The sequence below is a fragment of the Anomalospiza imberbis genome, chromosome 10 (genome assembly GCF_031753505.1).
Source record: "Anomalospiza imberbis isolate Cuckoo-Finch-1a 21T00152 chromosome 10, ASM3175350v1, whole genome shotgun sequence".
NCBI classification, from domain to species: Eukaryota; Metazoa; Chordata; class Aves; order Passeriformes; family Viduidae; genus Anomalospiza; species Anomalospiza imberbis.
Window position 1 is genome coordinate 5,834,579 of NC_089690.1, and position 22,390 is coordinate 5,856,968.

Here is a 22,390-nt window from a genome sequence, read left to right on the forward strand (position 1 = left end):
GCTGTCCAGCAAACATGAGGTGTAGGGGAATGAAACATTATTCCAAATACTGCTTTTATTTTCACTGAGCTCACACGCCTAGGCCTGAGGAGTGCAGCCATTCCAGGCAGCACCCACGCCCTGTGTGTATTGAATGTGTTCTTGTGGCTCCATGCTCTGAGCTGCCACCGGGAAAGGGACCCCAAAGGCAGCAGAGCTGGCTGGCAGTGAGTGACAGAGTGACACTGCTGTTGGGACCCTGCAGTGGTGGCCCAAAGCTGCTCATCCCTGGCAGTGCAGGCAAGCGGCTGACCAAACACACACGAGACCATGTCCCTGTGTGGCTGTCTCACCACCTTAGCTTTTGCTTTTAATATTGCACAAAGCAGTATTGTCAACACCACAAGGCAAAATGATTCATCTGCTTTCTATTGTTACTTGCTCAAGCAGTGAAAGTAATTATATCTAAATAGGAATACTTTTTAATTTGTTATCTGACTGCTGAGTGTTCTTGGTTCATTTCTGTTATGTTCTCCTTTGTAATCCTAACAGCTAAAATATTTTTTAATAGAAGCTGAAAATCTGACACCGTTACAGTGTTCCAGGAGCTAAGACTTGACACTAAATGCAAAACAGATTTGCATGGCTGGAAACTTCTTATTTGTTGCTGTAGGCACTTGTCTTCTATAGGAATTTGGGAATAAAGCTGAGGGAAAAGGCTCCACTGTGAACCATGCATGACATTTCAAGCACTATTTGCTTGTCTGAGTAATATCCTATAAAAATCTTGCTGATAGTTGGTCACATTGCACGGATATGCCTAAAATGAGAGTTGGTAATACACAATGGGATCTTGGCAGCATGTTTTGCCTTTTGCTTTCTCTCTTCTTCTCCAGCTTCTGTTTCTGAAATTGCTTTAAGCTGTAATTTATATGTTTGAAGCACCAATTGGACCTTTTTTGTGGATATACTAAACTTTTGCTGGGTATTGTAAGGAATAAAAGCATTGATACAATCAAGGATCCCAAAACCCTTCTGAATGTTTCAGTTGCCACTTCCTGAGTGGCCTGGATTAGGAGAGTTAAAAAAAAATACAGTGTTAAAATTCTTGTGTTATTTATAGTCTCCCACTCTCAAAAATAAGAAATTACATGTTGACTCCTTGTGATTATATGTGTGATGCCACGTTAACAATGCACTCGTTAGCTGACAACTGCAACCTTTCATTTTATTAATGTTTCTAATGATACAGTTGGCAGGAATTATCTGATAATGCAACCTGTTATAATATGAAATCCTTGATTGGATATGGGTAATCAGATTAAGTTCACCTATTGGTGTATTTCAGGCTCTTTAAAGATTTTTATGTAAGTGGCTTCTATGGTTTTGAGTGTATTATTTTTCTTCTTTTAGTTATGTAAGCAAGAAGTGTAAGAATTCAGTAATTGTCTACCGAGGGAGGCTACTTAGAAGAAAATGTTTTGTACATCAGTAATCCATCTGGTTTTGGAATGTGGGCAAAATACTGGTTAGGTTGCTTAATATAATTTTTTACATTAATGGTTTGTAAATATATATTTTGATAGAAACTAGTGTCTCTGAATTGATCACTTCCTGTGAGCACTGCAAAAGTATTTCAGTTGGTTTAGCATTAGAAGATTTTTGAAGCATATGGCAGTAATGCAGTAATTTCTGGAAGCATTTGATGGGGTTTTGTACTGTGAATGTCTCTGTCACATTATGCAACTGATGAGTGTGAAGATAGCATGTAAAATGCCTTTGATTAATTTAAACTTTACCCTTTGCGTGGTACCGTAACTTTGGGGACTTCAATACAGGGGCACAGCTTTGCTCTGTAATTACCCCAGAGAGACAGAGTTCAATGTATGGGAGGTGATCCTGTAATTTTGTCATGTTAGGAGCTTACATTAAGTTTTTGACCTTGTTAAATACTGGATTTTTTTTAATTTTTTTTTTAATATATTTTTACTGAAAATTTCTCTGTAATCATCTAACAGCAGCTGAAAAGCTGTTGTGGGTCCCTCTGCCAGGCTGTGGTGAATGAGGCTGGAGCAGCCTGGACTAGCTGAGTCTCCTGGGGTTTGTGCTGCAGCTGGCAGGAGACAAGTGGAGCTGCAGCTACAAGTGTTCAGGGGCAGAGAAAGCAGGTTGTGTTCCAAACATCTTGCTGTCATCGAGGGTTGCATTGAAATCTTCTGGTGTTCTGCAATCTGCCTTAAACAGGAAAAAAGCAGCAGCAGATGAAGCAGGTGTCAGGCTCCTTCCAGTCCCAGCAGCTGATGCTGTGTGCACACATGTGCATGGATTACCAGGTATTCCTGAGGGTTTATATATATTCTGTGTATCTCCCTGACTTCTGAACTAAGAAAATGCAGTTGTGAAAATTTGTTTTTACGATTCTACGTTCATATAAGAGACCTGCACATTAATAGGAAAGTCGGTATTTTCCTCTTGCAGTCAGTCTGGTTTGGGGTTTCTCCTTAATCTGGCAGCAGGTGCAAACTTGTATGTTAACAGCCATTATTTCGTGCATCATTGTTCTGGAATACAAATGGCTAGGAACAGGGTGCCTTTGACTGCCTTTAAATACAGTTTTTGCCTTTTCATTTGCCAATGCAGATGTATCTGTGTATTTTAAAAGCAGATCTTGGCTATTGGAAGCTGATTCAATTTTAGGATATCATCTACTTCATTACACACATACCACTTGGTCTCATTTCGTGTCGTCTCCTGGCTATTTACTGAGTTTTTAACCTGGTTACTGGAGTCCTGCAGTTTATTTTATCTTATTAATAGCACTGCTTTACAAAGGTCAGGCCCATTCAGTTAGAAGGTTTTGATGTGCTGGTTTCATTTCAGGAAACAGAATAGCCGCTGCCTGCTGTGGGTGCCCAAAAATGCTGGAAGAGGACTCGTGTTGGATTACAATTAGTTTTAGGGAGCAGACTTGCTGCATAAAAATCTTTTTCTATCTAGTGGATTAGCTCAATTAACAAATATCTAGTGTTTAAATTGTGTAAATAATCCCCCCAGACTGTCTGGATGAGGTGGCTTTACTGTTCCATCAGCAGAGCTGAACAAACAGGAATTTGCAGATGGAGGCAGAGGGGTAGGGAAGGGCTTGGGACAAGGATCCCTTGAGGTGGGTGAGTTTATTGGGTGGGTTTGCAGTACTGATAAGGCATCAGATACTGGAAGACAGAGCATTTGGACTCTTGAGACTTAGGGCTGAGAGCTGAGTGGACAGAAGAGGATGAACCATTTGGGGACTGCCTTGTCCTTAGTAATGCCTGATGCTATGGACTGGCCAGTGTCCCATGGGAAAATGTTCTAACCGAGGAGGAAATCATCTCAACTGTACTTAAGTCTTTATTAAAACTCCTACGTAGGTGACCTAATTTTCAGTGCTCATCATTTTTAATTCAAGGTTTTATTTATTTATATGTCTAAATATGGATCTGAGATTCTAATGTTAATCATCCATTAAAAAAAGTAAAAAAGAAATCTTGGCTGTGGCTAATGTGATTAATTCAGTCTTTGCAGTTGCTGAGAGGTAGACTAAATGCATAGCTAGAGAGGGTAATTTTGTTGATGATTTAAGAAATGCATCCTAGCAATGTAGTGTATAGTAAGCTATAAAGCTTTTGTTGTCTTCATATAAATGTGTCATTAAATCACATTTCTTAATATTAGTGTCCAAGGTGAACAGAAGATGATGCAGAGCAAGATTATTCTCATTTTCCATCTCTCAGCTTTCTAAATGTTCACATCTGCCTTTATAACAGAATTATACAAAATCTTATGACTTCCCCCCCCACCAAAAAAAAAAACCAAAAAAACAACAAACCCTAACAATCCAAACCTTAAATATGCTGATATTTGATCCTCCAAAAGCAAGGTGCTGTATTGCACATGAAGACTATAAGTAATATTGTTAAATAAAATTTAGGACCTGATTATTGATGTAGAAAAAGGTTTAAATGGTTTTACCCAAATTATACAAATTTATACCTTGTGCTAGCCTAGAGAGCAAACCTGTGGGCACAGACTGCCAAGTCACCTCAAGTGACATCACTTTTATCTACAACTTTAAAATCTGAATACAAGGTGGGAAAACACTTCCAGCAGCTAGGCTATTCCTCTCCCCACTCACCATCTGGATATTGTGAGTAAATTATTTTTACAAGCCAATGCTTCTGGAGTGTTTCTCTTGTGATATGCAGGATGAAAGGCTGAGGGAGGCATACGTGGTCCAGCTCCCCTGTCAAGTTGAATTCTTTCTTTCTTTCTCCACTCAAGGTGTGTTTGGCTCATCAGTCATTTTTTTCAGTCCCAAGGCTCAAATGCATTATGTTATTTGTTTGCTGATCCTGTCAGATTAGCACACAGAGGAGTGTGTTATAAGGGAATAGGGGGCTGCAGCTGACAAGGGACATTTCAGGAGTGAAATGTGCTAATGCAGGAGAGCAGATGTGAAGCCATCAAAGGCTGGAGTAACCAAAGGACAGTTTGCTGTGGGAAGGGGAGGATGGTGAGGAGATGAATGGAAAAAAATGTGTGTGACATAAGGTGACCCTCCTCCACGCCCACATTCCAAAGCAAATCACACAACCTCAGAAAGCAGAGAAGGTACAGGCAGGGTTTGACAGTCTTGACATAGTAGAGGTCACTGAGAAAGATGCAGAATCAAACTTTATCCTAATTCACAGTGACTGGCACATAGTTGGGTGATTGGAGCCTTTTTGTCTGTGTACCCAGACTCTGCATTGATACAGCATTTCCACTGATTGCTAAGGAAATTTGCTGTTTCAAACAGTCTGTAGAAAAGATGATCCCACAGGCAATTCCAAAGAGAAGTCTTTTTGCTTTCTTAAATCCTGTTGGTGCTCTGGAAGATATTGCTTATATAAATATCTCAACTAATAGTGTATTTTGTTGAGAAAACTATTAACTTCACCAAAAATATGCTTAGCATCTTCCCTTGGTGCTCTCTGTTATAATGATTTTTTTAAAAAAAGTTTCTAAGGTTTAACCACATGTGATACTTGTTTTAATTGGAGATCAGATTTAATAAAATCCACTATTTGTTTCATTCAGTATTGCATGCACTTCCAAATTGTATTTTCTTCAGTAGCAGGACTCACAATAATGCACTTCTCCTTTTTGCCTTCTAACATACCCCAAGTTGCTCAGGTCTCACAGTGATTGTTGCTTGTAGAGTGAAGTTTTAATGCAAAGTAATTTGCAGAAGCATCTAACCAAAATTCAGAAGTGAATGCTGTCCTATTTGTCCTTGTGTCTGCTCTGTAAGAAACTGAAGGAGTTGATCTACATTTAGGCATCTATATTATGGTTTACAAGGAGCTTCCTTGCTTATGGTTTTAATTGTGGTTGGGGCAGAGCTTGCACTTGCTGCCGGGGTCAGGTGTGTCTGCTCTGTGGCAGTGGAGTTCTGGACACTGCTTGTGGGAAAGCTTGCAGCCAGCAGAAAATGTGCAGAAAGAAAAGCCTGCAATGATTCTTCATTAAACAGAACAGCTACTTCAGAATAACATCCACATATGGATTTGCACTTGTGCAATTCCAGTCAGTTCATTAAAGTAAATGTGTGTAAAATCCATAAGTGGCTGTTTCAGTGTGCTGCTCTAAGAAATGCACTGGAATTGTTGAGTCTCACTGTCCTGTTTTTCTCTTTCTGGCAGAATTCTGCCTGCAGTGAAAGTGCCAGTGAACCAGGCACAATATGGGCTGCAAATCTGAACCACTTTGGGGGTGAGTGGAAGGAGGACTTGCAGAAGGGACACGATGTCCATTAGGCAGCAGTGAAACACTCACTGGGTACCTGCATTTGCTAAGTAAGGTTGGTTTGTTTTCTGAAGGTTTCCAATAAAACAGAAAAATTCAATTTATCTTCAGTTTTCCCAAAACACAGACTTTACAAATACCTCTGTTGTAGTGCCTATTGCTTCATGTATAGCTACAAATTTTCAGTTTTTTTTCTTTTTTCTTCTTTTCATACAGTTTTGATTGTGGCTACACTGGAAAAGTTCTAGTTTGACATTTTCTTTGTCCCCTGCTTGAAAAATATGATGCTGCTCTGATTCAGCTTGATTGAATATATTTAGACTTTGAACCCCTTACTGTTTTTTTCATTGTGATATTTATCCTTTTTATATGTCAGTGAGTGTGTCATATGTGTTAATGTCACAGATTTTTAAGAAACATGGGGGTGAAATGTTGTGTCTGCATACTCCACATGGGTAGTTTGTTACCAAGAATGGAGTAGTCATGTCATGCTAATAACAAATAGTCCATCTGCCTCCCACAATTCCTCCAGCTACTTGATAGCTTAATAGATGACTTTGTCTTCATAGCAGATATAAGAAGCAGTGCATCATGGGCACAAGAATTTTTTTTTTCTGCAGTGGAGAGAACTTGACTGTGTTCTGTATATAAGTACCCAGTAAAAACCTGCTCAACTGATGAATCTCTGAATTCTGTTTTGTGTGTTCATGTCTGTCTGTGACTTCTTAACACACCACATCAAGAGCAAACTCAGACTCCTATTTGCAGAAAGCGAGACAAAAAAAAATGTGCGGAAGCTTTCTGTTGTTATATAACAATTCTGCTTTTAATTTTTCCCCCCACAAAGATTCAACTGACCTTGCAGATTTGGACTAGAGCACTTTTACTGTCTAGCAACAGCCACCCCGTTCTGGCCTTTGGGTTGAACCATCATGGCACTACAGCATCCATCTGTCCTGGCAGTGAGCAGTTCAAGAGATTGTACATCAAATCGTGCTGAATTAGGGGACATTTTTCAACCTGGATTCCAATTCCTGAACATCTGCATATTGGTCTTTTATCTGTGCTCTGTTCACTTAAAAACAGGCTTTGAAATTTTTGTTAGATCATAAGAGGGGCTGAAAGTGAGTTAGGCTAAGTATTATTCCCTGAAACCAGCTGTTCTGGGGACACTTTGTGGGGTTTATTTTCTTTTCAGCTAGAGAAGGGCCAGAAGTCTGAGGGAAGTCTGCAGTGGACTAGGAAATGTAGACAAACAGATGGCTTTGGGGAAGTGAGGTACTCTTGGACATGCCAGTGTCAACAGGGAATGTTGCATACAAAATGTGCCAAAGGAAGAAGGAGCAGGTCAGGTCCCTTTCCTATCATTTCTCTAGAAATCTGTGGCCTATGGCACCTACATTTTGCCATGTACACCCAAGTGTTATAAGTGTGCCCTGAGGGATGTGTGGGCTTTACTGAGACTGCTGGGAAGAGATGATGTGGGTAGATCAACCTTAGAAGGGACAGAATGGACCTTTTTGTGTGGACCTGAGGTGGACTGTGCAGATGATTGTTTGCTGTACTGAGAGCAAACCTACTGGATTCTCATTGCAAATGGAGTGATGATTTTGGAATCCAAACCTCTGATCAGCCTCAGACTTGATATCAGTAGAGGCTTAGAACTAACCAAGCAAATACTTTGAATTTTGCTTACTTTAAAAAGTTTATGCTTCTAGTGTCCACACTGGTGTACAGTGAAATCTGGTGTGGGGCAGATAGAACAGTTCTGGAAGTCTAGCATTTAAGCTTAGTTGTCTTTTTGAGAACTTTTTAGTTTGGGGTGGGGGGCAGGTGAATGCATTTTTAACAGTGGATTTTCAGCACTTTGAAAGTCTGACCTGTTTTATGAAGTTCATGGAGATGTATTCAGGACATCCCCTCTTGAAGCAAATGGGTGATGGAATGATGAGACCCCTTTGAGGTCAGCAGAGCTGAAGGAGTCGATGAACTTACTGCAGAGGTACGGAGTTGAAATCAAAATAAAGGACAGCAGAAGGATAATAATTGAATTTTATGGAGGCAGATGATAATTGGATACTCATCCTTCATTTTCAGTGCAAATGGCATATTCAAAATGGCCTTTCCTTGGACTTCTGCTTCAAGAGGAATAGGGACAGGCTGGAAAGGGGCCAGAAGAGGTGAGGGAAGGCAGTTGTTGATTTCAGGAGCAGTTGCTCTTAGAAAATGGATGAAAAGACTGAAGAAATTTGATTTTAAGACAAGATCAGTTGAGGGAAGGCCATGAGAGCAATCCTTATGTATGTAAAAAAAAACTTGCAGGGAGAAAAAGATTAGTCTGTTCTCAACATGAGTGGGGGAAAGGAGGAAGAGCAGTGTGTCTAAACACAGCAGGGTAATTATTTAGGATGGACAAGAGGTTTATATCTTTGGAAAAGGGCAGGAAAACAAATGCCTGGAGTGGCAGTGGGGTGAGCTGAGCCTGCCTCAAACCAAATGATCTCCTGTGGCCTCTTCCCAAGCCTGTCTTTATAAGACTTTATGCGTGCTCCTTTGGAGAGAGCTTTTAGTTTATCCACAAGCAGTTGGATTTGTGGTGCAGTGTAAATAACTCCAGGACAGTGTTTTGGTTATCAGTGCTGATTTCCTCAGCTGTATATTAGAACTGAAGGGTCACTTGGAAGCTGTCAGTGTTTTCAGATAAAAACAAATGCATCTGAAACGCAGTTCAGCTGGTGAGATGGAGATTATCAGAACTAAGCCATGTGATATGACATTTGTGATAACACTCTGCTTACATAAGCATGTGGAGATGGTATTTTACCCTTTCTCCTTTTTTTTTCTTTTAATCTGCAGTTTTCATTTTAAGCAATACATACTAGTGAACTTTTAAATATTTTTATAAAATATCTAAGCTGACATATCAGCTAGGAATCTATCAGCTAGTTCTATTAGAATTGTATTGGTAAATTAACATATGCTGATAAGAAAATGAGGCTGATAACAGGAAGGTTACATGGCATCATCTTGTGGCTGTCTTAGATTTTCCTGTATATAAGGCTAACTTCTTGAAATTCATGAAAGAAATTAAAGTTTTTTATATTCTTTTCAAATTCTAAAAATTAAACATTTATTTGGGGACTTATGTAATTCAAAATAACCCTCAATCTTTAAGTAATAGGTAGCTTTTCTAAGAAGTGCTAAGTTGTGATTTTGGTTGGGGTTTGTTTGTTTGTTTTGTGGTTTTTCATTGGGTTTTGTGGTTTGTTTTTTTTTGTGGGGGTTAGCATGCCCTGTTTAATTCCTCATTGTCCTTTGAGAACTGGGGTATTATTTAAAAATCAAATCATACAGTTCCAATAAAGATGTCCAATGCCATCAGAATGACACATTCAATGTAATTACTTTAGAGTTCACAGTGTAATCTAATGATTGGCAATTGAAAGGAATAAAATACTGCCAGTTGAGCACTATTGAGATTTTTTTTTTTCATCTGCAGATTTCCTGTATAAAAAGCAAGGTTTTGGTCTTTTTTTTTTTTTTTTTTCTTTTTTTTTTGATCAATAGGTTTTCTGTATAGAAAAAAGAACCATCCAGTGCTATTCACATCCACACAGAAATGGTCTCTTGCTGGAAGTAAACCTAATTGTCTCCGACAGTAAAAGGAACCACTTGGACTTGATTATGCAGCTGGCCACATTTTATTGAGACACTGACATATTCCCTGTGGTCTGGGAAGAAAAGAAGATTATGTGGTTGTGAAGTTTTGCTGGGTCAGTGCTCTGCCAGTGAATGCAGGGTTATATGCAAACATTTCAAGGTGAGGGATTGTCTTTTCCCCGTCCTCCTTCCGCTGTGGCTCGACATCGCCCTTGGCGCTGTAACCTGCTGGAAAATGCAGGGCACAGCTGTTTGGAGCTGCTGCTTCCCTTGCATTAGGGGAAAATAGAGTAAAACCCTTCATTAAATAATTAGGTCTATAAGCTTTGAATAAAATTATCTATTCCCTTTGCTGTATATAAAACAGAGGCTAAGATATCCTTGCATGCCCAAAATAAAGGTTTAGGTTCAAGCATGCAGCTTGTTTAAAATGTTTTAGATGGGATTGTACAAAGATACAGTTTGTGATGTTATGCATGCACACAGTCATCTGTACCATAGAGGAAAACCTGTCTCTTGTGACTGAAATTTAGCAACTGTGAAAGTTAATAAGAAAACTGTAGTTATGGGCATGTAGCTGATTGTGAAAGATAATGGCATAATTTTGAGAGATCATCTTTCAAACAAGAGTTCCTTTAATAATAATAAAAGAGGTTTCCTGTGTAGATATCTTCATTGTGTACATATTTTGAAAGAACTTTTTTTTACCAGCACCTCATCTGTTGAAAGCCATTTATTGTAGTAAATAGAATAAATGTATGAGGAGTAGATCAGTCCAGTTTGTGGTAAGCATTTGAAGTTTTGTGTTAGGGAGAAGCAAGGTCTCCTTGCTTTGCTAAAAGGAAAGTGTGTCATTCTTGTAACCAAAGGGAACAGTGGAACATGGCAGTGACCTTCTTTAGAGCTGAAGTACACGATGTAAAAGTTATTTTCTCTCTCTTCTTTCTGTGGAATTTAGTCTTAGGATATTAAAATAGTCCATTTATAGGAACTGGAGCTGTCATTCTCCACGTTAAGGAGTCTGTGGTTAATTTACTATTCTTAAAGTTGATAGTGATACCCATCTGTGGGTTGTTGGGTTTTTTGTTTGCTTGTTTGTGGGTTTGGTTTTTGTTTTATTTCTTTGATAACTGAAGCCACAAGTGTAAATAGCCAATCTGGTTTCTGCTTCTAGCTCTGTCTCTGCCTACCTGTCCCCCCCTGAGGGATTTGCTTTTCTCATATTGGCCCTCTAATGTTCTGATGTATTTGAAGACTTGGATGCTGGCTAAATGTCACATAACTGACATCCAGAGCTCTTAAAAAGCTTTGGAAAGCTCACCTATGGCCAGTTCATGACTTTGCAATGCTTAGTGTAGGGGAACAAATAATTGGTTGCTTTCCAATGAACTGTGCAGTCAGAGAGTGAGAGAATCAGTCATTTTTCAGTGCCTTCCACCATCTGCCTTGAATGCAAGTTTGGCTTGCATCAAGATGTTGGAAAGTGAGATTTGAACTGCCCCCATGAGTTTTATTTAAAAGGTATAAAAGGCATTTGACTGATGTGATGGGTAGGAGCAATAAACTTGGTAGTCCTGTAGTGAAAAAATATAAATGTACAAAATAGCTAAGCTTGGGAGCCAGCAGGGGCTGAGATCTGAGAGTGTTCTTCAATCCCATGGCAAAGAACTTCTCCGGAAAGCGAGAGGTTTGCCCTGGAGCAGTTCTGCATGAATTTATACTATGATAGGAGATGATACATATGGTCAGGTACCCCTGTGAAAGTCTAATACCCAGGTGGACTTAAAAACAGTGCAAAAATGCTGTAGTTTTATTTAAAAGTATTTCTCTGTTTTTCTCATAGTATGACTTTCTAAAGAGAGAGCTTATGACACTTTTATTGGAAATACCTGAAAGCCACAGTACACATAATGTTTTTTAAAAAATTAAAAATACAAAGTGCTTTTTTTTTTTTTTTTTTGCTAGAGAACTGCACAACCAAATTTAGATCTGGCATTCTGTTTTCTGACATTCTGTATTTTTTATGATTTCATAAATTGAATTTATTCTATATCGGAGAGAAGTAAAAGCTGCCATAAATCACAGTCCTTTTTGTTAAAAGCATGAATTGTACTTCTTTATGTTAAAGCATGCTAAAATGTATATTGTAAAACATGTAAAATTTGTGGTGCAGCTCTGTAAATGTTCCCTTAGATAGTAAAAGCAGCAAGTTGTTACCCAAGAATGAGCAGGGGTTAATTGTTATTATTATTAGAAATATGCTCAGAGTATCCAGAATGTGTGAAGAGTGATGGGAGATGTGTCAGAGGACATTTCATAGATCAGCTTTCTGCAGCAGATGCTGATGACCTTGCAGTGTAACCTGAAGCACCTGAGGTGCTTCAGGGTCCTGTGTGCACCTCTTTGTACCGTGAGCATGTTTCTCTCACCTCCTGATAAATATTTATTGTCTCTTGGACCTGAATTTATTTATTTCTGTATTTTGGGAGCAGCAAATTTGTGGCCATCAGTTCAGACCATGGGAAATCCAAGCGGGCAGGTTGGAGACCAGCCCAGTGGAGTGCCCTAATTAACAGGAACATGTAATTAAAATTGAAGCAGATGTGGCTTGGGCAGGTGGTATTTCCTGAGCGTTTCCTGTGTGTGCACACTGTGTGTGATGGACACAAATAACTCCTCTTTCTGCAAGTGTGGGAAATGCTGGTGCATCTGCTGAGCAGTTGGTGTGTGCGGGTACCACAGCTCAGCTCTCAATGGACTGAAATGAGCTCTGAAATCCTCAACATATGAAAACATCTTTAAAACTCAACCTGGACAAAGTTTGAGGTTTAAAAAAAAAGATATTTGCATGAGAGGCTATAAATGTAATAACTCCATGTGATGCATTTCCTGCATTCTTTTGTGATTATCTGCTGCTAGTTACTGTTGGGAGCATCGTGTTAGACAAGAGAGGACTTTGATCTGATCCAGCTTTACAAAATATGAGCATTCATTGCAACTCACAGGATCTGAAAGTAGCTACTCAGCTGAAAAATCGATCTGTAAAAATTCCAAAATGGCATTTGTTGATAGCTCCTATCTAAAATTACAGTAGTTGCTTTATGAACAATTTCGGTGAACTGGAAGAAAACAGTGGAAATTTACAGTCAAAATATGGGAATAAGGCCCTTAAATATCTATCTCTGCAGAACTGGAATTCAGCTTACTTTTTCTTACTAGGCTAGGAGGTGTAGGCCAGTTCCCCATACTCAGTACAGGTGGTAAATTTGAAAAGAAAAAAACTAACCAAACCAACCACAGCCGAAGTTTTGCGTATTTGCGGGGAATTTTTCTCCCTGTAGATTTTTCAGACTGGATCTGTAGAATCCTTCTGAAATTCCAAATTTTTTTTTCATGGGGTTTTATAGCAATTTCACAGCATTATCTGAGAAGTAATTGTATTATAGAGTTAAATTATTTTATCCCTTGGTTGTTAGAGTGACCTGTTGTAATTTTTCAGTATTTGTTGAGGGGTGTTCCAGTGTCCCAGCTGGCTTATTTGCAATACCTTGTTCTCTCCTTTGGCAAGCTGTGTCACAAAGTGCTGTAGTAGCAAATGGCTTTCCATTAAGGCACGGCAGGTCTGTGTTCCCCATGGTTACCAAATTGAAAATGAAATTTGTATATTTTGTGTGTGTGTGTTCATTTGTCTTTTATAATCGCCTTTTGATGCTGTAGAGGCTGCAGAACCCCTGGCTTTATTGCAGATATATTTTCAACATCTTTAAAATTCTTCTAGGTTTAGGACTTTGAATCTTCTGCAGTGGTGATTTTTCATCACATCAAAGTGGGAAATTTCTACCTCATTCAAGTGAAGTAGGGTGAACTTTCTGGGTTTTAAGTGCAATTTTACCTGTTTTTTTCTGAGTTCAGGAGTTAAGCCTTTTGAGATGAAGGAGAATGCTCGAGAACTGAGTTTATGTCCTGTTCTGATGTACATTAGTTCCATACTGATCTGTATTAGAAAGGAAAGATCAGGAATTTATGCAAATCTCTGAGAGCATCCTATAAAGGCACAGGAGTTTACAGACTGGCATTTTTACATTTATTAGTGTTGATTCTGACTTGAGACCAAATCTTCAGTCTGTGGTGGCTCCACTTCACTGGATTATGTAAATTTACAGCAACAGAGATGTGCCCATAAACTTTGTGGTTATTCCCATGAAAATGAAAAAATGCCTGAATAAAGTATCTTTTTAATGTGACCAAAGGGAGTCAAAAATGTGGCTGAAGTTATCAGAGGCAGTGCTGTAAATGGAAATTGGCAATTGCACTGGTATTGGTTCCCTCTGAGCATGCAGCTGCTTGGGGAACTGAGAACATCCTCACCCCGAGGGGCTGCTCCTTCCCACTGCTGAAATCCTGCTCCTGGGAGTCTCTGAGTCCTGCCAGTTCTAGGAAGTAAATACTTTGTACATGGGAAAAGAGGGACTGTGAAGTGCATGTGAAGTGTTGATATTCTTCAGGCTTAACTGCCAAACTTGACAATTTTCTGAATTTGACTGGGTTTAGGAAATACTGGTTTTGTGTATTTTACTTGTTGTGCAATTAGTATATGAACAAAATAATGAGTTCAGTTACCTCTGACTTCATGTTCATGCAGTCAGCATGAAAGGCAAATGCAAGTCAGCTATTGTAATAAGTCTGGAAAAAAACCTTTCTGGTGGTGTTTATAAGATTTATCAAAGTAGTCTAATATGTGCTGATTTATTGTAAAATAATGTATGCTCATAATTTGCAATTTGATTTTAACATGCTATAAAGACATTATGGAGTAAATAGTGAGTGGGATCATTTCTGTAACTTAATCAGATATGTTGTCACAGAAGTTTCAAAGACATGTTGATTTAATTATGAAGTGGAAAATAACTTCTATTAGTAAGGGAGCAATTTGCTTATTGTATCTTCCTCTTTCAATGCTTAATTCCTTTTATTGTGACTGAATACTTCTGATTACAATATGCCATAACCCTATTGGCCTGGGATAAGTTCCTTTAATTATTTATTCTATTAATGTTTCTATCATCTGAGGGAAATGCAGATATTCCATTAATGATTGTGTTAATCAAACAACTTTCTGTATTTCTGCATTGCCCAAGTTTATGTCATTACATTAGCAGGCACAGGAGATGAAATTGGAAACTTGTAATATACTGCAGATTGGATTAAATCATCTGTGTGGTGTAGACTGCTTGAAGACTTATTTTAGATAATTTAAAAACATTAAATCTGCAAGACAGTTATTGTTCCTGACAGGATCTCTGAAGTCCCAACATAAGGCCAGTGTTGTAAATATTTTGAACTTTGTGTGTGAACAGCCTCACTGGAGCAATGCAGCCTGGGATACAACATATTGCTTTGAACAAATATATTTTATAAAAAACACATTTTTACAAAAATATGTTTGTTCTAAAAAAAGCCTTTTGCATGTTGGAATAATCATTCCACCCATGTAATGTGATGGTGGGCATTAGGCATTTCAATGGAGTGTGTCATTTTTGAGCCATTTCTAGGTGTAATGGGTGTTATAATTTTACTTTCTGCCCTTTTAAGGCCTTGATGTTGTCTGGGCAGTAAATGTTCATTTTTCAAATGTTCAATCACAAGATGGGTGGAGAAAAGAGCGCTTGTTCTTGACTTCCATCATAAGCTTTGCTTGCTGGGGCTCTCCTGGGGGCAGTGCAGACCTTTCTGGAAGTAGTGCCAGTACCTTTAGCCAGGAGCTTCCCACCTGCAACACTGCAGCTGGTTTTGGATATTACAGGGCTACCTGGAAAGCACCTGGTGGGATACTCAGATTCATATTGCTTGCTTAAAAATGCTATACATTATTCAACTGTTTATTTTTCATTTGTGCAAGACAGCCAGGGTGTTTTTGAAGGACCTTAAAGCAGTTAGGTTTAGTGGCCTTTTTGTGAAGAGAAGGTTGTGGCCAAGACTTTCAGGTAGTGTCAATATCTCTGTGCTTGGAAATGATACATCTGTGAGCCTTGATCTTCTTTTCAGTCCTGAGAGCTTCATAGACACACACAAAAAAACCTCCAAAAAAACCCAACTTCACAGAATTCAGCAAATATTCTATAAGCTTTTTATGCTGCATGTGGTTAGTGCTTTTTATTTGAGTAATAAATTTTATTTCTGTCCTCCTTTGCTTACGTGACTGCTTGCCTGCATAAGTAGGGGAAACCTTCATTTGGTCCTTCAGCAAGCCCGTCCTCTGAAATTATCATGGCAATAGTTTCAGCATCTGGAATCCTTGGGCATGTGCTGGGGAGGAGGGTGGTCCTCTGGTCCCTTCTTCCTGTGGCTGTGCCAGCCAGTGCTGAAAGTGATGCAAGCCCAGACCAGCCTGTCTGAGTTCTCATTGACCCATCAATGGATATTGCCAAATAATTCCCATGTTTGCCTTTTCTGCTGGCCTTTTAAGCTGGTGGCTCAGGTAATCCTTCAGTGCAGGCAGGAAATGTGAAGAACTTGCTGACAATGAGCACATCAGTTGGGATAACAGTTCCATCCTGCTTAGTAAATTTGCTTTCCTTGATGAATTTAAGCCAAATGTGTAATTATAACTAATTTCCAGCATCATGCTGTCCCTGACATCCTTGAGATGTTACTTCAGATTGGCTTCTTCATGTTTAAAGATTGATTCAATTTATGCTCTCTTAGACAGTTGATAAGTAAATGATGTGTAAATTTTGAAACAGTTACTGTTATAATTTCTGTAGGATTATTTATTTAATTTGGATATGTTTCCTAGACATAGATTTTTTTCTTATTTTTATTTCCCAAAAAGCAGTTGCATTTGTTTTGTACTTGGTAAGAAAATATTTGCAAAAAAAAGGAAAGTTGTATGGTTTTTTTGCATATTTGATGATAGGTTTTTAATAAAGCCATGCACTGATGCATTCTAAGGTGACAAGTGTCCTGATGGGAAATAAGCTAAACCTGTGTTTACTTGTGTGGGTTTTTTTCCCAGAGATTTGTTAGAGTTCCCCAGAGAAGATGATGCAGAGCTTGCAATGAAAATCCTGGGTCAGTGGCGTTCCCAAGGCCTGGAAGATGTCCAGCTGGCGAATTACTCTGTTCTGCTTGACCTGCCAGGCCCTTCTTCAAACACGGTAACTTTGCAAAACAGCGGGGAATGCTTTTATCCAAGTGGACAACGATGCAGCAGAGACCCCAAAACACTTGACAGCCAAGACCTCCTGCACTCATACGCAGCTTATTCTGCCAAAGGAACTCTTGAGGTAACGTGGCCATTTGTCTCTGTCACTTGTGGTGTAATAGTTAGGAAATAGCAGCTTTTGCTGAACCTGACTGGAAAATTACACATAGAATCACAGAATTATTTAGGTAGGAAAAGACCTCTGAGATCATCAAATCCAATTGAAAATATGCTGAAATACCCAGCCTTAAAATAAGCATATTTATGTGAATTATGATGTGGCCAATCGTACTTATCTTAATTAACCTTACAACCTTATATATATGAATACTTCATAGGAGATAGATGTAGATATAAACTCACATATATCTATGTGAATCTCATTACATAATGTCTGTAATTTTTTGTTAAGTATCTGTGTTTAAGTATTGACACATTTTGCTTGTGTGTAAAAATCTGGAAGCTGTGTCTAGGGTTTCACTTTATCCTTGCTGATATATGAGTACTATTGGTTTGAGGGATGCTTGTAGGAAGGATAAGATGAGGCTGGTGGGAGTGCTGGGCTAATACCTGGAGCCTCTGAATTATGGCTGTGGATCTCACATAGTTTCTTCTGTGACAATTCAGTTGACACATCTGCTCTGTTTCCTCTTGAAAACACCGATTTGTAGTTTTATCTTACTGCAGTTACTCTAGGACGTTTTGTCAGCAAAAAGATTCTACCTATTTGGATTTGTTTCTTGCCAAGTGAAATAAGATCTTGGATTATCTTGTTTTTTCCTGTGTACTGTCTTAACTGTCTGTTTTTCTTTAGCTTCTGACTAAATTTTTTGAGAGCTCACAAAGGGGCTATCATTTCTGTTTACCTTCCTAGCTGAGATAATGTACATCTTAAAACATATTTTTGGAATATAAAAATTGCAATTTCACTGCTAATTGCATTATTGTCATCTTCCTCCTTTTAAGAATATCATATTACTCCACTGATGCTGGGTGGTTTCTGTCTTGGTTTCTGTCCTGTTTAAAAGATATGTTTGTTTGCTTAGAACACTTAGAGACTATAAAGGAACAGATTGTGAACATTTTAATATTTAAACATGCCTACTCTCCATGCTGAGTCTTGACAGCCTTGTTCTGGCACTCTGTCCACTTCAAATTTCTTGCTGAGAAGCAAAATGAAATAGGCAAGAAGAGGTCCTAACTTGCATGATATATGCTTTAACTTTTCCATGTACTAATGAATGTGGTTGCCTTCTCATATCACTTAAAAACTCCATATTTAATATTATTTTCTCATTGTAACTTAGTAAGAGTAACTGTAATCAGAGAGAAGAATGGTTGTGACCTTTGAGGTGTTATTTCATGAATGTCAATGTGGTGCTAACAAATTCATCAGATTGAAGGAAATCCAATGTTCTGGGAAAAACCACTGCTGTTATTCCCAGCAGCACGTGTTCCACTCTCCATTATGTTCCAGGGCAGTTTTCTCTTATGAGTTCAGCAGAAATGAGGACCATACACACCGTCCTCATCACGTGGGCTGGACCTTGGCTTTGGCAAAACTCCACCCTTGCACTGGAGCCAAAGAATGACTGTCTGCATGGTTGCACAGTCAGTTCTTTGAGACACCTCAGCATCCTTATGAAACTTGAGATGTGTTCTTCTGTTCTTCAAGAAGTCTACCTGAAATGTCCTTAGATCTAGAGTTTATGCCTAAAAGGGAAATTTTCCTATTTGTTTAGGCTACAGGTAAGTAGGTAGTGATCTAACCTTCCTGACTTTCAATCCTGCACACTAATCTCTACTATTTAAACTAATGGAAGTAGAAAAACTTTAAATGAGAAGTAGCAGGTGGTGGCTGTTGCTGGGCTCAGCCATCAGAAAGTGACTTGATTGCTTGCAGTGGAACTACAAGTCACATATTTTGGATATCCTGCAGTGGTTTGTGATTGCAAAATCATGAAGATTTTCCTGTGAACAGGTATTTTTATAACAGCTACTCATAACCTGAATAATTTTCTTTCAAATGTGGCACATCCTTAGCAGAAAATTCCTATTATGTGTCACTTAATCAGGCTAAATTGCTAATGCTGCCTCGATGCTGCTGCTTCATTGTATCTCATTTGTCTGTTTGGTTTGCTAGAAGTTGAAGCAAATAAAACCATTAAGCTATTGCAGTCTGGCTACCAGCAGAGCTACAGCTCCACTTTGATGTTGACAAGGTTATTTGTAGAACAGCAAGACTCATTTTCTTTGACCACCTGTCATGTCCATTCATCATATGGCCATTGCATATGAGCCATCCAATTTGTGCTTTCTGGTAACAGTCTAAACAGCATTTGTGAGTAAAAATGTGAGCATTTGTGATCTGAAATCTACTTCAAAAACCTACTTAGTGCCATTGTGATGGATTGTGCACTTTACTACTTCTCTATATTTCATTGGGCTGTGAAAAGGTGACAGTGTTTACCCATCATGGTGACAGGCAGGGCAGCTTACAGTTCTGGAGAGGGCTGTCGAGTCAGTTTTGAAATAGATATTGCAGCAGTTATGTAAATAATATATTGTAGACTAGGTCAGCCTAAGGAAAGAATGACATACCTGAAATATATTTTTATTAAAACTTAAATATCAGCCACCTTTTATAGAGCTTAAACCTTTTGTCTGCTTGATAAAAACAGGAAAGCTGCTCTGGCCAACAGAGTGCACATATAAATGGAAATTACATTGCTTCAAATTTATGCATTAAAGCAAAATGCATTGTCAGACAGTATCCAGCCAGTCTCCAAGTGAGGGTGGTGTGGTGAATCCGAATGTGCTGCTCCTGCCTCCTGGAGCTTTGGGATCCAGGAGCTGTGGGGTTGTTCCGTCCCTGGGGAGTAGAGGGGGCTGAGATGGGGAACATCAGCAGGAGTTGATGAGAGAGGGCTGTGAACCCCCAAAATCTGGTGTCCCCTTTCAGTTCCACTCTGTTAAATGGTGTCAGTAGCCCATGTAAGACAGGGGTGTGGTGATCCCTGAGTGCACCATAGGAGGTGCAGGGGTATATTTGGGTTTGCAGGAGCCTGGGTGGCACTCAGGGCACTGGACAGGTGGTTTCAGTCAGTTCTGCTGAGTGCAGGAGCTTCTGGAACAAATGCCTGCAATGTTTGTCTGCTCCCTCCACTGTTTCTTTAGCAACTGGAAATAGTCCTAGCAGATGTAATGGTCGGTGTGTGGGAATAACATTCAAGGACAGCCTAATTAAAGAAAATGTAAATGGTATTTGCTTTCTATTCATGCATTTTCTGAAATTATGTTTGTGTGACCTGAAGTTTTCCTCACTTTCCTTTCACCTTCAATTTATTCATTCTTTATTTTATGGAAGTGCTAAGGAGCTTTTGGCAATCCTAAGTCTGCTTTCATACTTTGAACTGAGTTACTTGGTGTCCTCTGCTATACGGCATTGTCTCTACTCTGTTTCTTTTGGAATAATGCACCAAATCCCTGTTGGTTCCTTTGCTGCCCCTTTCTTCTGGTTTGGGGTTTGTTTCCACCCTCGTGGATGCTCTCAGCAAGCCTAGCAAACATCATGTTTCTTTCCTGGACCTTTCATATACTGAAAGGACTGTGTTTGTTCAGGAGCCAGGAGAGGATGCAAGAGTAGAAGTACTGGCATGTTCTTGAAAAGGAGATGCACATGCAGGCAGGGATTATGTGAGGGTTTATGGACAGAAATGAATTGTGCTCATTTCTGAGGCAGTTCTCCCAACACATGACTGTCTATTTTGAATTTTGGCCACTGCTCTGTCCCTGTCCCCTGACTGCTTTGACTCCTCTGCCGTGTCACCTCACTTCCCTGCCACCATGCACGTTCCCAGTTCCTCCTGATTTCTCTGTTGCAGTGTCTGCTGCTCTGAGGCATTAATACTCCCAGTCAGCCAGGGGAATCTTTGCTGAGTTTTGGAGGGGCTGCAGGGAGCAGACAAGTGGGAATGCTGCCTGCCTGCCTTTACCCACACCATGCAGAAGAGATTCTCTGCATCTGCTGGTCACGTCTCAGTCTGCTCCGGTTCGTTTGTTTTGGTGACATTTTCTCAGCTAAATGAGAACCCACCGCAGAGATTAATGCAACCTGAAGCAATCTGGGATGTACAAGCCCATCTGTTAAGTTCACTCAGTCATCTTCCCACCATTCTTCAATCCTGGCAAGAGGGGAATAAGGGAAGCAGGACTCAGATTTCGCTGTCAGATTCTCTTTCACAAGGAGGGGAGTTTGCTCACTTCTTATCCACTATCCCATTTTCTTATGGCAGTCTTTAGATGTCTCCTTTCCCCATCCATCCCCCTTTTTCCCCGGTTCTTTGCAGGAAGATGGGAGTCTTCCTCTCCTCTGCTGCCAGTTCCTCTAAGCTTTCCCATTCCTGCCAGGAGTGTGTCCTGCAGTCCCCTCCCCTCTCTGCTCCGGTTTACAGCCCTGATTGCTGCCACTACTGGCAGCTCTCCTTATTTCCAGCTCTGCACCAAAAGGTCTGGAGCTCTTCTGGAGGGGACAGTGCATCAGGAAGTCCTTGACCCCAAAGCTTGCTTTCATTTGATTCGGTTTCATTGTGCTGGAAATGTGATTAGTGCACTCTTATTATCTTTTCTCTTCCCTCCAGCTAATCAGTGGTAATTTCCTTAACCATATTTCAGAATTAAGATTGGTGTCAGCAGGTTGGTTTTAGAAAATTTTAAAATCTTCCCAGGTTATTTTTATCCCCAGGCAGAATTTCTAAATGGGCCTTCTGCAGTGTGCTCACTCACATATCTTGAATTCCAAAGGCAGAGAGTGCATTTAATTTAGATTAAATAATCACAGTATCTCTTCCTAAGTCTTTCAGTCATTTTTGATGGCACATTGGTGCAAAGCACCAAGCTAGAGGGAATCTTGATACATGTGTGCATTTAATTCTTTTAGGCATGCCAAATTTAGTTCATTATTATCTTTATTAACATTTTTAAAGATTTCCTCTCTGAAGAGACATGCACTAGCTAAAATGAATCCCTAGCAACTGAAATCTGTTTTGCAGATGGTTAGGGCTATAGGTTGAATAACACATACACACAAATGAGAATAATCATGTGATTTTTTGGTAACATTTAGAAGTTTTAGTGCAGCTTTATTTATCTTTTATTTATAGAAGAGTTTCTCCGAAACCTCTTCCACAAATAATCATAATTTAGAACACTGCTCTGCTTACCAAGTAGGCACAGCAATTTTTCAAGACAATCTCACTAAGAATATGGATTTTAGAATAGACTTGACCTTTAAGCAGAAAACAACATTCAACATTAACTACAGCATAGCTGCCACTCCATTATAATTACATATAGAAAGCTGTGAAATGCAATGTGAAGGTTATATAACTTAAAATTGCAGGCAAGGGCTCCAAAAGTGATCATTGAAGAGATGTCCTGCAGAACATCCTGTCAGCTTTCTGGCATATATCACATAACCATTAATAAATACACTTGTACAGTTCCCTAAAAATAATAGTAGTTCATCATGCACAAAGCACCGATTAATATTGCTGGAAGATTTTTGTGTCATTGAAGGCAGGGTTTCAAAGATGCAAATGCTGCTGCTGCAGAGCCTTTTGCTGTTTTATAATTGCAAGTCAATGCTGTCCTGATGTTTTACTAATAAAATGTTAGTAGTGGCATTTTGCTAATCATACCATTAATAATAAATGAGATTTT

General features: G+C 39.3%; 1 protein-coding gene across 3 annotated transcripts in view; it reads left to right on the forward strand.

Moving 5' to 3' along the window:
- The window catches only part of NAALADL2 (N-acetylated alpha-linked acidic dipeptidase like 2), a 310,270-nt gene that overhangs the window by 111,375 nt on the left and 176,505 nt on the right, over positions 1-22,390 (forward strand). For all 3 annotated transcript variants that reach the window (XM_068200323.1, XM_068200322.1, XM_068200321.1), the window contains exon 3: positions 16,481-16,751. In XM_068200323.1, the coding sequence (XP_068056424.1) occupies positions 16,481-16,751 (271 nt within the window). The remainder of the gene's footprint in view (positions 1-16,480; positions 16,752-22,390) is intronic.